The sequence below is a fragment of the Antechinus flavipes genome, chromosome 4 (assembly GCF_016432865.1).
Source record: "Antechinus flavipes isolate AdamAnt ecotype Samford, QLD, Australia chromosome 4, AdamAnt_v2, whole genome shotgun sequence".
NCBI lineage: Eukaryota > Metazoa > Chordata > Mammalia > Dasyuromorphia > Dasyuridae > Antechinus > Antechinus flavipes.
The window spans coordinates 173626123-173640147 of NC_067401.1; the positions used below are offsets into that span (position 1 = coordinate 173626123).

General features: G+C 37.3%; 1 protein-coding gene across 3 annotated transcripts in view; it reads right to left on the bottom strand.

The window, feature by feature from the left end:
* Positions 1-14025, bottom strand: part of MGAT5B (alpha-1,6-mannosylglycoprotein 6-beta-N-acetylglucosaminyltransferase B) — a 132793-nt gene that overhangs the window by 89844 nt on the left and 28924 nt on the right. For all 3 annotated transcript variants that reach the window (XM_051995522.1, XM_051995520.1, XM_051995523.1), the window contains one exon: positions 3998-4139. In XM_051995522.1, the coding sequence (XP_051851482.1) occupies positions 3998-4101 (104 nt within the window). In that variant the 5' untranslated portion in view covers positions 4102-4139. The remainder of the gene's footprint in view (positions 1-3997; positions 4140-14025) is intronic.

The window sequence follows — 14025 nt, forward strand, 5'->3', positions numbered from 1 at the left end:
ACAAATGAATATTGTAAGTAATGTGTTTTCTCAACTTAAATGAATACATGAATGTCAATTGTGTGACCATGGGGTCTCTGAATATCAGTAAAATAGTTTGGGCAAATAATTTATAAGTTCTTTCTACTCCAAAATGCCACGAGTCCATAAGTTATACATCAATATGTATGTGTGTTCATACATATCATTTATCATCCTGAAACTAGGAACATCTTGTCTTTGAAATGTATAGTTCCATCAATGAGATCTGATAGGTTCCAACAATTACAATAAATTGTTTTGATTTTTTAAGGATAGGATTAAGGGGTATCATGGACCCTTCCCCTCATGAAATTTCCTCCACTCATGAAAGCAACTCCTATGAAGAAAAGCAGAATGATGGGAAAAGTAGATAAAAAGGATAAGCTAGAGAGATGTAGAAATCATAGATCAGAATAAGAATAATTAGATAATTTTAATACTCAGTTTCATGGAATTGCCTTGATCACAGCTGAACTTCAGCAAGAATTGCCACTGTCCTGTAAACTATAGTCCTGTTGAAGAATAGAGGCCATGAGTTTAGCATTGTCTCCAGAAACATTGTGGGCACAGATTTATCAATGTTCCAAAGCAAAAGACACTGGGACTGAGTTTAGGGGTGTGTATTATTTGCCTGGTGGGTTACAAAAATTTTGTTAACTTAATTATATCTCAAATCTCTACATAGTTTTTAAAGCTTAAGATTTGCAAAGATTTCCTCAAAACAACTCCTGGAGATAAGTATGTAAGTATTAGATCTTTTTAGATAAGGAAACTGAGGCTCAAACATGTAAATTAGCTTGTTGAAGGTCACACAACTAATAATTGAAATTTATGTTATCCTTTGTGACTTAAAAATCTATTAACTAATAGTAATAACAATAATGATAATTGCTAGCATTTATGGTTTGCTTAGCATTTGTTTGCTTAGCATTTGCTCATCATTAGCATTATGATTTGCAAAGCATTGTACATATGTTGTCTGTCTACCTTGGAACAGTACTGTGAAGTAGGTATTATTACTATCCCTATTCTACAGAAGAGAAAACTAAGGCTTAGGTAAAGGGACTTGCCCAGGATCACACAGCTATTATCAAAAGGCATAATTTGAACCCAGGTGTTTCTGATTTCAATCCAAACCTAGGTGACTAACATATCTCATTGGATTCTCACAACAACCCTTTATGACAATTAATCCACAAGCATTTATTACAGACTTTCTATGTGCCAGGCACAGTGCTAGGGTCTTGGTATACAAATACTAAAATGAAACAGTCTCTGCTTTATTAAGTTGGGGAAAACAATGGGTACATAAACACAGAAATAAATAAATAAATAAGCGCATTCCAAGTGAGGCAGCTCTAAAATGTTCAGGGATCAGGAATGGAAGGAAGCATCTGTTTATAGGAGGTAATGTGAGTCTTTGTGCTAAGACACAAAGACAAGAGACAGAATGTTATAAGAGAGAAACAAGTAGGTCACTTGAGCTGAGCCACAGTGCTTGTGGAGGAGAAATAATTGTAATAGGCCTGGAAAGGGAGTCTGGAATCAAGTCAAATCAACAAGCATGTCTTAAGCATCTATGATGCTCCAGGCACTATGTTAAACTGGGGACACCAAGAAAGGCAAAAACATATCCTGCTCTCATGAACTTTTCTTTCTTTCTTTTTCCTGAGGCAAATGGGGTTAATAGAATTGTCCAGGGTTACACACCTAGAAAATATTAAGTGTCTGAGATCAGATTTGAACTCAAGCCCTCCTGATTTCAGGGCTTGTGCTCTGTCCACTGCACTACCTAGCTGCTCCCTCTCAAGAAGTTTTCAATCTACTTAGTGAGACAAAATGCAAAATACATATAATCAAGATATTTACAGGATAGATTAAAATTACTTTCAGAAGGAAGGCACTAGCCTTTAAAGGAGACCAGGAAAGACTTCTTGAAGAAGGTAAGATTTTAGCTAAGACTTGAAGGGAGCCAGGAGGCAGAGATAAGGTGAAATATCTTTTCTAGTAAGGTAAACAGCCAGGAAAAAGGTTAAAGTTTGAAGATGCAGTGTTTTGTTTGAGAAATAACAAGAAAGTTTAGTGTCATTGGCTCATAGGAAACATTGTTTGTGAGTAAAGTAGAAGATTGGAAAAGTTGGAGGGGGCCAGGTTATTAAGGACTTTGAAAGTCAAATAATTTCATATTTGATCCTGGAAATAATAGCCACTGGAGTTTACTAAGTGGAGGAGTGGGGATGCATGTTATGTTTAGACCTGCACTTTAGGAAAATCACTTTGATAGATGAGTGGATGATGGACTGGAGTGGGGAGAGATGAGGCAGGGAAGCCGTCCAGGAGGTTATTGCAATAGTCCAAGGTATATAGTATGGTGATGAGGGCCTCTGCTGGAATAATGGCAATATCAGAGGACAGAAGGGAGTATATAGTACCAAAAATATTACAATGATAGAAATAATAGGATTTGGCAACTTACTGGATATGAGCAATGGCAAGGAATGAGGAGGTGAGGATGTCAACTAGGTTGAAAACCTGGGTGATTGGGAGGATGATGATGCCTTCAGCAATACCAGAGAAGTGAGGAAGAAGAGAGGATTTGTGTGGAAAGATGATGAATTTAGTCAAGGTAAGAGGTGATAAAGGCTTGAACTAGACTGGTTCCTCTCTGGGTGGAAAGAAGAATGAAAATATAAGAGAAACTATGAAAGTAGAATTGACAAAACTTGGCAAATGATTACAAATGGATTTAAAGGGATAATGAACATGTGAAGTTTTGAAAATGTGCAGTTTTGCACATTTGAATGTCTGGGAGGATGAATGAACAGGGAAATTAGGAAGAAGGATGTTTTGGTAGTAAAGATCATGAGTTCTGTCATGAACATATTGAGCTTGAGATGCCTGTAGGGCTTCCAGTTGGAAGCATTCAATAGGCATTTGGAGATGTAATACTAGAGCTTAGGAGAAGAATGATTAAATATATAAACCTGGGAATCATCTGAACAGAGGAAATACACAATGTTATGCCTGTTTTATAAATGAAGAAACTGATTTTTGGAAGAAAGAAATCACATACCCTAAATCACAGAACTAGACACTGGCAGAGCTAGGGTCAGACTTTAGGTCAACTGACTCCCAATCCCTTGCTTTCCTCAGTATGCTAAGTAAATTATTTTTTAAATACTAATGTATAGGCAGACATATGCTTATAGAAACACATCTATTCTGTCATGTATTTCCCATAGAATAAAATAGTGTAACATGGGCTTTCCCCAAATTTACATAAAATAGAACAATTCAATCTTGGACAGTAGAAGGAACAAATAGAATACAGTGGAAAGGGAATTAGAAAAGGAGTTGGGGAATTCAAGTTTTAGTCCTATTTATATCACTAAATTGCAATATGATGCTGAGCAAACCACTTCTCTTTGTGTCTCTGTTTCTTCACCTGCAAACTGAAAGGGTTGAATGTCACACATGTCAAACTGGAAGGAACATCAGAGGTCATTGAGAATAATGCCATCATTTCACAAATAAGAAAACTGAGGACTAGAAAAAGAGAAGTGATTTGACCAAAGTGTCCTTAAGTAAGCAACAGAGCTGATTTCCAGATCTTACTTTTTTATGACTATAATACTTAAAATCAACAGACCTTAGGAAAATATCTAGTGTTACATTCCCTCTTGTTAAGAATGAATTCCTCAGGCCAGCAGTGGATAGAGCACTAGCCCTGAAGTCAGGAGGACCTGAGTTCAAATCTGACCTCAGACACTTAATACTTCCTAGCTGTGTGACCCTGGACAAATCACTTAACTCCAATTGCCTCAGCAAAAAAAAAAAAAAAAAAAAAGAATGAATTTGAATTCCTCTCCTAAAGGGAGAGTAGAGCTTGAATCTTTCCCACACCTCTCATGGTCTACCTACTCATAGACATCACAACCTAAGGTGGAGTCATATAGCTCCTATATCTGGAACTCACCTATCTATAACATGTCCTTTATCTTCCCTGTGCAATTCACTGCCATTCTCCAAATGCACCATTGTATCCATGCGCTTCACCATCAACTCCAATAGGTCACTCATCTTGCGTAGGACAACCCGGGACTCCAATGCACCAATAACTGTTAAGAAGAAAATTCAGCAGAATTAGACCCAAGTGATTATGATTATTTAGAAGCAACTTGGCTCATAGGGACCAGGATAAAACAGAGATGGCACAGAGCTCAGCTCTCTGCATGGGATTCTTTTCAGTACTCCTGTTGTACTGAGAACTATTCTTTAGCAACACAATAACTATAAGTAGAATTGGGGCATAATCTATAATCCTAAACTCAGTTTCCCTTGTAAAGAAGGATTCTCTAGGAGGACCAATGGATATTTTCCTGACTACTTGCATTTTTTGTAATTTAAATGGAAAAGGAAAAATTAAGAAAATAGCAATGGATCTTTCAGTTATTCATTCAACAAATATTTATGCACTGTCTACCCTATACAAGACAATGTGCTGGGTCCTGCGAATACAAAACAAAAAGAAAAGGAAAGGAAAGGAAAAAAAAGGAAAGCAGTTCTTACTCTTAAGGAGATTCCATTCTACTGGGAAAATACAACACATTCACATATGAGAAAAAAGCTAGAATTTGAGGAAAAAGAGCCCTATCAGAGAACGATAAAGGTGTTATCTGAGCTGAGCACTATAGGATTTAAAGCTTCTAAGGTGAAAGTGAAGGAGAAATGAATTGTAGCATATAGAATGTTGAGTTCAGAGGCCAGCTAGAAATTGTTTGTTTGGAGTATAGAATAATATGAAAGGAAGTGACAGGAAATAACCTGGAAAAGCAAGTTGGAGATATGTTCTGGAGGGCATTAAATGTTAAGATGAGGGAGTTAAGTAAAAAATGAGAGATTAGGTAACTTCAAGCCAGGCAAATCCCTAGGATACCAAGTCAAATGAGTAGCTATGGTTTCAAGTCATTGCTCTTCCTCTGCCTCACTCTGGTCCCCAGTTGAAAACAGTGAATTCCAAGTAGAACAGAATACTAATGTCTTCATTTGAATGCCGTGGGCAAAATTTAAAATTATTCCTCCTACCTCCCATCTCATATAACAGAAGTTACCTCCCTCCATATAATAGAAGTTCTGAAACCACTTTCTGCCTCTGTTTTCCATACACCTCTCAACTTGCAATATGGTTTCAATACTATCATCCTACTGAAACTTCTGTCTCCAAGGTTATTGATGAACAATTTACTAATTGTTAAATTTATTAGTTTTTATATAACTTTTGGTATTTTTGTTAAAAAAAAAAAAACAGCCATTTCCCCCCACCTACCTTCCCTGCTCTTGGGGAAAAAAAAGATAAAGAAAAAAGATAATTTTTGTAGCAAATGAGGATAACCAAAACAAATTATTCCAATTGGTGATGTCCAGAAGTGTGTATTTCATCCTGTAACTTAAGTCCTTGAACATCCCTATAAGGGATCCGTAGCAGACTTCATTATTAGTTAGGCTTTTGGAATCATGATTTGTCAGTGCTCAAGTTTTTCAGTTGTTTTTCTTTACAATATTGGTGTTATAGTAAAAGTTACTTTTATTCTGTTCATTTAATTATCAGTTCACATAAAATTTCCCAAGTTTCTCTGAAACCATTGTTTTCACCATTTTTTGATGGTGTAATGATAGTGTTGTGATATCTAATCTAAACATGTACCACAATTGGCCTTAGACAATCCCCAATATGTAGGTACCTTAGTTTCCAGGGTTTTTTTTTTCCTACTATGAAGAACTGTGTTACATATTTTTGAACATAATAAGTTATTTTCCTCTTTCTTTGATCTTTTGAGACTATAGGCCTAGTACTGGTATTGCTAGATCAAAGGGTAGACATAATTTAATGACTCTTGGAGCATAGATGACTGATGATAGAGCTAATAGACCTAGATCAAGGTCAATCTCTTCCCCCAAGATTGTAACGTTTGAAAAAGTGTGGTGAAGAAACTGGGACTTTCGATGTGGCATTTGGGAAGACACTAGAAGCTGTATCACATAGACTTTGTTAAAAGACATATGAAAGGAAATTTCCTGATTCTCCCCAGGAACAAATGTACCAATTATATCCCAAGTTGATTTGCTGATATTAGGGGATATTGAAGTTTGAAAATTTTTTAAAAACAGCTTTCATTTTCATTCTTGAACTGAGAATGGTAATACTCTTTTTCTCCCTTTCTCCCTCTCTTTCCCTCCTTCCCTCTCCATCCTTTGCCCTCTCCTCCCTCCCTCTCTCCTCTTCCTCTTATTCCTCCTCCTCCTCTTCCTCTTCCCTTTTCTCTTCCTCCTCCTCCTTCTTCCTCTTCCTCTTCTTTTTCTTCTTCTTCTTTTTTTCTTCTTCTTCTTCTTCTTCTTTTTCTTCTTCTTCTTCTTCTTCTTTTTCTTCTTCTTCTTCTTCTCCTCCTCTTCCTCCTTTTACTCCTCCTCTCTGTCTCTCTCTCTGTCTCTCTGTCTCTGTCTCTGTCTCTTTGTTTCTGTCTCTCTGTCTCTCTCTCTGTCTCTCTCTGTCTCTCTGTCTCTCTCTCTCTCTCTCTCTCTTCTCTCTCTCTCTCTCTCTCTCTTTCCCCCTCTGCCCCCCAGCCCAAATCCCTCCAGTAAGAGGCACCTGCAGAATTCAAGCCCTAGCACTCGAATACCCTACCTTGGCAAAAGTAGTTACTATTTGCATATACCATAGATAAATAATTCTGAGTTGGGCAAACCTAGCCTTGATGGCCTTCTTTTAAGGTAGAAATGTCAGGAGCTCCTGGGCTCCTGCCTCCTACTGGGAGCAGGAGCAATTTTCCATGATAGGAAGGATAACTATTGAGAGGAAGAAGAACTCAAGCCTCATCATGATTGATCAGAATCCCTTGTCATTTTCTGAGCTACCAGCACCTTGATTAGCAGAATGGGCAACTAGGCTTTTGCAGTGGTATTACAAGCTTGTGGCAAGGTTCTGTCCTGGGATGGGGAAGGAAAAGTCAGGCTCTGTGCAAGGATCCTACTTTGTCGTTGGAAGGTAGAGGATGAAAAGGAACACATAGCCATAGCAATATTCTATTTAGCATAAGGGTCAAAGCTAGGCCCTGGAATAAGATCCCAACAAGGTCATCAGAGCTTAGGCCCAAGTAATGGAAGGTGTTAACCCAAAAAGGCAGGGGCAGTACCCACAAAATATAGTAGGGTAGCAACTAACCTTGCATAGTGGGATAGGTGCCAATGTAGTGATTATGGGTCACAGGGGCAAAAGCAGTAGGCACTAGCTTGGGCCCAATTAGCAACTAAAATCAATTATGCATAGACACAAAGGCCATAGCAGAGTGAGCACTGACACAAAAGTGGCAAAATATCACTCCCTTTTATTAATATAGAACTTATTGATCTTATTGACTGGATATTATAAGACTCAATGGTCTTTGGACCACTCCTGCCTGGGAAGGAAGTGGAGGACCAAGAAGTAGCATTGTTGGGAGGTGGTTTTTCTTTATGGTAATAAAGGATAGCTGAAAATGCCTAATCAGACCCTACAGAAGAAGGATTCAAACTTTTCAAAACCTGTAGTTATAACAAGGGAAGAGAAAAGGTATTTATTAAATGTCTACTATGTGCCAAGCATAATGCTAGGTACTTTACAAATATTATCTTATTTGTATCTCACAATAACCATTTTGCATTTGAGGAAACTTAGGCAGATAAAGATTATGTGACTCAGACAGCCAGGAAGTATCTGCCAGGTAGCAAATCCTGGGTTTGAAGTAAGATCTTCTGCAGAGACTCAAAACTCAAAGTTCTATCCTCTATGCTACATTCTATCCCCTATGCTACCTGGCAGGCAAAGACCACTTTCCTCCCTCTCCTACCTGGTCTTACCTCTATAGAAGGAGATCCTGGTTCAGAGGCAGAAGACACTAATGCTTGATACAGATACCTTTCCCTGACCAGTGATGAAAACTGATGACTTTGCAGGAAGCATTATCTTCTGCTGCTCCTGTCCAACTCACTTCTTTACATACAGAGACCCTGCTATGAACTTCAAAATCTTGGCACTATCTACCACAAGGACCAAATTATCTAGATCTTGAACTCAATTCTTTCAAAATGAAACTCTTAGTCTTTGTTCTCCCAAATTTAGTTGTTCCTTCAGAGAGGGTTGTTGTGTTGTTTATTTTCCTTTGTTTTTGCTATTTTTCTGTTTGTTCCTCCTACACATTGAAGCCTTCACTCTAGCATATCCCTCCTTCATCCTTCTTCCTCAAGTCTAGATTGCAAAAAAAGAATATATTTATCCTGAATTTGAGCAGTTTTCTGGATAACTCAGCTCACTGACAGTATGGGAAGAATGGGAACAAAGCCAAAGCTTTCCCAGATCGGTCATCGAAATGGAAACTTCCCATATCGTGCTAGAAATAGAGACCATTTATGCAGGAGATCATGTTTTTAAAAAACGAGCAAAGCACTTGAAACCAAAAACTATTACATAGCTTCATGATTCTTGGGCATTTCCTTTACTTTCCAATCACTACTGATACTTAGTAGTGGATATGTGTGTGTGTGTGTGTGTGTGTGTGTGTGTGTGTGTGTGTATGTGTGTGTATTGTGCATTGGTGCCTAAAGGCCAGGGACCCCATATCTTTGGTCATGTCTTATTAGTGAAATCTTTCTTTAGGTTTTCAACAATCCTACTTTATAAGCCCAAAGGACTTTAGCTCCAGGCACTTCTCAAATATAAAACCCAATAGCTGATCAGCCAAAGAATTTCTAAATAAATGTAAGTGTTCTAATAAACAAATTCATGTTATCTAACATATATAGGACTGCTTGCCATCTAGGGGAGAGGGTAGAGGGAGGGAGAGGAAAAATAGGAACAGAAGCGAGTGCAAGGGATAATGTTGTAAAAAAATTACCCTGGCATGGATTCTGTCAATATAAAATTATAATTAAATAAAATAAATAATAATAATAATAATAATAAAAGAAAACAACAACAACAACAACAACAAATTTATGTTGAACTCTATGTATGGGTTTTGGGAAAATGGGAAAAAAGACATCTAAAGATGGACCTGGGAGAAAAGGACAGATATATCACACACAGTATAGGACAATGAGAATACATTTTAGATAGTAGGACTTAGAGACAAAAGAGGACATCCTAAATATCATTTAGTCCAACCACTTGTTTTTAGAGATAACCATGGCTAGTAAGTAGCAAAGAGGGTTTGATTTCAGGCCCTTTGATGCTAAAACTTAGTCTTCTGTCCACTATCTTCATGCTTCCAAATCCTATATTCTTGCCCTGACATTGCCACCAACTAGCTGTTGAATTTTAGAGAAGTCGCCTGATTTCTCAGACTTCATCTTGCCTGAATATAAAACAGACATAAATTACTCCCGACCAGCCCCAGCACTACCTCATGGAGAAGGAAAGGGAAGGGAAAAATCTTTTATTAAGTATTTATATATAATATGATGGATCAGTCTCTCTACTAAGCACTTTACGGTTATTATCTCATTTAATAATGACAACAACCCTGGGGAGGGAAGGCTATTATCACCCCCATTTTATAGTTGAAGAGACTAAGAAAAACAGAGATTAAATGGCTTGTCCATAGACACACAACTAGGAAGTTTCTAAAGCTGGATTTGAAGTCAGCTCTTTCTGAGAATTGTACCTAAAGTCAGGAAAACTTATCTTGCTTAGTTCAAGTCTGCCCTCAAACACTTACTAGCTAGGCAAATCCCTTATATGTGTTTGCCTCTGTTTCCTCATCTGTAAAATGAGCTGGAGAAGGATAAGGCCAAACATTTCAGATTTTTGTCAAGAAAATCCCAATGGGGGTCATGAAGAACTGGCATGACTGAAAATAAGTGAATAGCAACAGCTTCCTGGCTTTATTCGCTATGCCACCTAGCTGCCCCTAAGTGCACAGGGATGAAGTAAAGCAAGGTAATAAGCTACTGGCTTGCTGCTGAGTGAATAGAATTAAGGACCAGGAAGAAAGTTGTCCTTTCCTTAAGGAGAAAGACTAGCTCCTGCAGGTCAGTCCTCCCTATCCTTAGGGAAAATGATATGACAAATACCCACTGTCCTTGAAGAAAAGTTACAGATAACTTTGATTGTTGTTGTTGCAGCAATTGGGGATAAGTGACTTACCAGGAATCACACAGCTAATAAATATCTGAGGTTTAATTTGAACTCGGGTTCTTCTAACTTTAGAGCTGGTACTCTATCCACTAAATAACCCAACTGACCTTACAGGTAACTCCTTATAAAACAATATTTTCCCATTCTCCTAAACAGACAATTTTTGAGTCTAACTCCTGATAGAAGGGAATGTGTCCCCTCATGTGTCCCCTATAATATTTGTCTTTGGAACTTCTTTCCCATCACTCCTTGCCCAGATGAAGTACTCTTTTCCCCTTTCCATGTAAATGTAAGTCATTTTCTAATGGACACTCTGAGTGCACTTAGCTCATCTGAGGTTAGAGGAGAGGGGTCACTTCCTTTGGAAAAGCTTGTCAAATCCAAAGTGGAAAAGTGGGAAACAGGTTAAATTTGAATAAGAATTGGTATAAATCTGCAGGGGCAGGATGTGGAACGATGGCAGCAAAAGGTATAGAATGAGGAAAAAGAAGACAGAGAGCTTGCTGACTATTGGGAAATAGGTGAATATTTGAGGAATGGAGGAGTTCCCCCACTCTAAAACATGCCTCCCTATAGATGGGGAAACAAAAATTGGGGTGTCTATAGCACTCCTAATATACAGATATCTCTTCCTTCCTGGACTAGAAATTTTTTTTTTTTTAATGAGCAATTTAGACAAGATTAGAAGGGAAGTAATAAACTGGGAAAACATTTTTACAGTCAAAGGTTCTGATAAAGGTCTCATCTCCAAAATATATAGAGAATGGACTCTAATTTATAAGAAATCAAGCCTTTCTCCAATTGATAAATGGTCAAAGGATATGAACAGACAATTCTCAGACAAAGAAATTGAAAATATTTCTAGCCATATGAAAAGATGTTCCAAGTCATTATTAATAAGAGAAATGCAAATTAAGACAACTCTGAGATACCACTACATACCTGTCAGATTGGCTAGAATGACAGGGAAAGACAATGAGGAATGCTGGAGGGGATGTGGGAAAACTGGGACACTGATACATTGTTGGTGGAATTGTGAATACATTCAGCCATTCTGGAGAGCAATTTGGAACTCTGCTCAAAAAGTTATCAGACTGTGCATACCCTTTGACCCAGCAGTGTTACTACTGGGCTTATATCCCAAAGAGATCTTAAAGAAGGGAAAAAGATCTGTATGTGCAAGAAAGTTTGTGGCAGCCCTCTTTGTAGTGGCCAGAAACTGGAAACTGAGTGGATGCCCATCAATTGGAGAATGGCTGAATAAATTGTGGTATATGAATATTATGAATTATTGTTCTGTAAGAAATGACCAGCAGGATGATTTTAGAGAGGCCAGGAGAAACTTACATGAACTGATGCTGAGTGAAATGAGCAGGGCCAGGAGATCATTATATACTTCAACAACAATACTATATGATGATCAATTCGGATGGATGTGGCCTTCTTCAACAATGAAGATGAACCAAATCAGTTACAATAGAGCAGTAATGAACTGAACCAGCTACACCCAGGGAAAGAACTCTGGGAGATGACTATGAACCACTACATAGAATTCCCAATCCCTCTATTTTTGTCTGCCTGCATTTTTGATTTCCTTCATAGGCTAATTGTACACTATTTCAAAGTCCGACTCTCTTTATACAGCAAATTAACTGTTTGGACATGTATACATATATTGTATTTAAAAAAAAAAAAAGAGCAGCTTTGATGTTTGGTTTGGGGATGAAAGGATTCTAAAGAGGGATAGGAACCGAATATGGATTTTTATTGTGCTCAGGATAGTATAATAGTATACACAGGATAATATAGATAGTTTATCTTTCAGAGATCATAGGTAGGGCTTGAATACACGTCTTTCTAGCTCCAAGGCCAGCTCTTCAATGTGGCCTCTTGATTCTCAACTTATTAAATTTAGGCTTTCCTTACTGGGCCATCACTCCTTCTGACCCACCCCTGATCTACCCAGCAAGTACAAAAAGTTGAAGGGAAATGGTTTGCTTTTTAAAAAAATAGTTATTTTATTTTAAATTTATGAAATAAAACAAGCAATTCTATAACATAGCAGAATAAAAAAGGTGATTGTACATGAAATTACAAATTATTATGTACAACTTTCAATTCTTTTAAAATATATAATACAGTTATCATGTAAATTTTTTTCTTTCCCCATAGGTGGCAATCATTAGACACAAATATGTTTATCTTTTCAAAGTCATTTGCACTGCTAATATCAATCAAGTGTTTTCCAGTACTTAGCCCTCTAATCTGACATACTTTTCACCAGTATTTGAAGTGGGAAAGAAAAAAAAAATTGGAGGGTCTTTACATAATAAAGGAATAATTAGGTAGGATAAATGGCTCACTGGTAAACTCTAACATGACTAGCCTACTCAAAGATTCTGGATGGAATCAGATTCTCCTGGAAGGAAACAGGAGAAATAAGGAGATTAAAAAAATGTTTAAGGCTTACCTAGAGTATTTGGGAGCATAGTAGGATGACAACTAACTTCTGATTTGGAGTGAGATCCATTTCTCTCTCTAGGTCACAATTTCCTCCTCTATAAACTACATCGTTGTTTGCAGTCATGTATGACTCTTCATGACCCCATTTGAATTTTCTTGGCAAAGATACTGGAATGATTTGCCATTTCTTTTTTCAGTTCATTTTACAGATGAGAAAACCAAGGCAAACAGGGTTAAGGGACTTGGCTCAGGATCACACAGCTAGTGTCATAGGACAGATTTGAATTCAGGAAAATGAGTCTTCCTGATTCTACACCTAGTACTCTCTCCAGAGCTGTCCCACTGGGGATCCAACTGAGTAGGACAATTGGACAAAAGACCTTTTTTTCCTTTTTCCCTTCCTTTCTCTTCCCTTCTCCTCTCCGTTGGGCCATCCAGCTGTCCCTATAAACTAATAGAAGTAGGATTAAAAGATAAGAGAAAATATAGAATGATAATATTCCCTCATTCAGACCACATCTTAAATTTTGAGTTTATTTGCTTAATCCATATTTTAAGAGAGATACTGTAAAAACCAGATTGTGTTGATGGGAGGATAACCAAAATAGTGAAAGGTTTTGAGATCTTGAGGATAAGTCAAAGGAATTGAATCTTTTAGCCTAGAGAAAAGAAGATTTAAAGCAGATATGATAATTGTCTCCAAATATTTGAAGGCTATCATGCTGGAGATGGATTAGATTTATTCTTCTTGGTCCAACAGACCAAAAAAAAATAATAGCATGAAGTTGGAAAAAAAAAGGAAAAATTTGGCTTAATGAAAGGAAAAATTAACATGCTTTATTCACTTTAATCTCTATCAATAGGATCTGGCAGAAGTAGCATCTAAATATTGCATTTATTAAAAGTTGGTCTAGGGGAGAAAAAACTGCATATCCATAATTGTCAAAGATAAAAACATGTAGGGAAATTTCTAATCTATAAGTTTTTGGAACTTGAGCTATTAGCATCTCAGAAGGAAGGAGAGGAAAGCACAGAAATGAAAGGAATTGATCAGCTGACTAATATCGAAAAGAAAGTGATCAGGGTGGTGACTGTCCTTGAGACCATGACATATGATCTCTAGGAAAATCCACGTTTGAATTTGCCCCATATATTTACTAAATTGTGTGACCCTGGGGAAATTATTTTAAACTTTTTATGCCTCAGTTTCCTCATCTGTAAAATATGGGTAAAGGGACTTCTTAGGTCCCTTTCACCTCTCTATGTATGGTTCTGTGATTAAGGAAGCTTAACTTGGAGGATAGGGAAAAAAAAAAGCAGAGATATAATATCTTCTTTAAATATATGCAAATATATGAAAGACCACTCTGCAA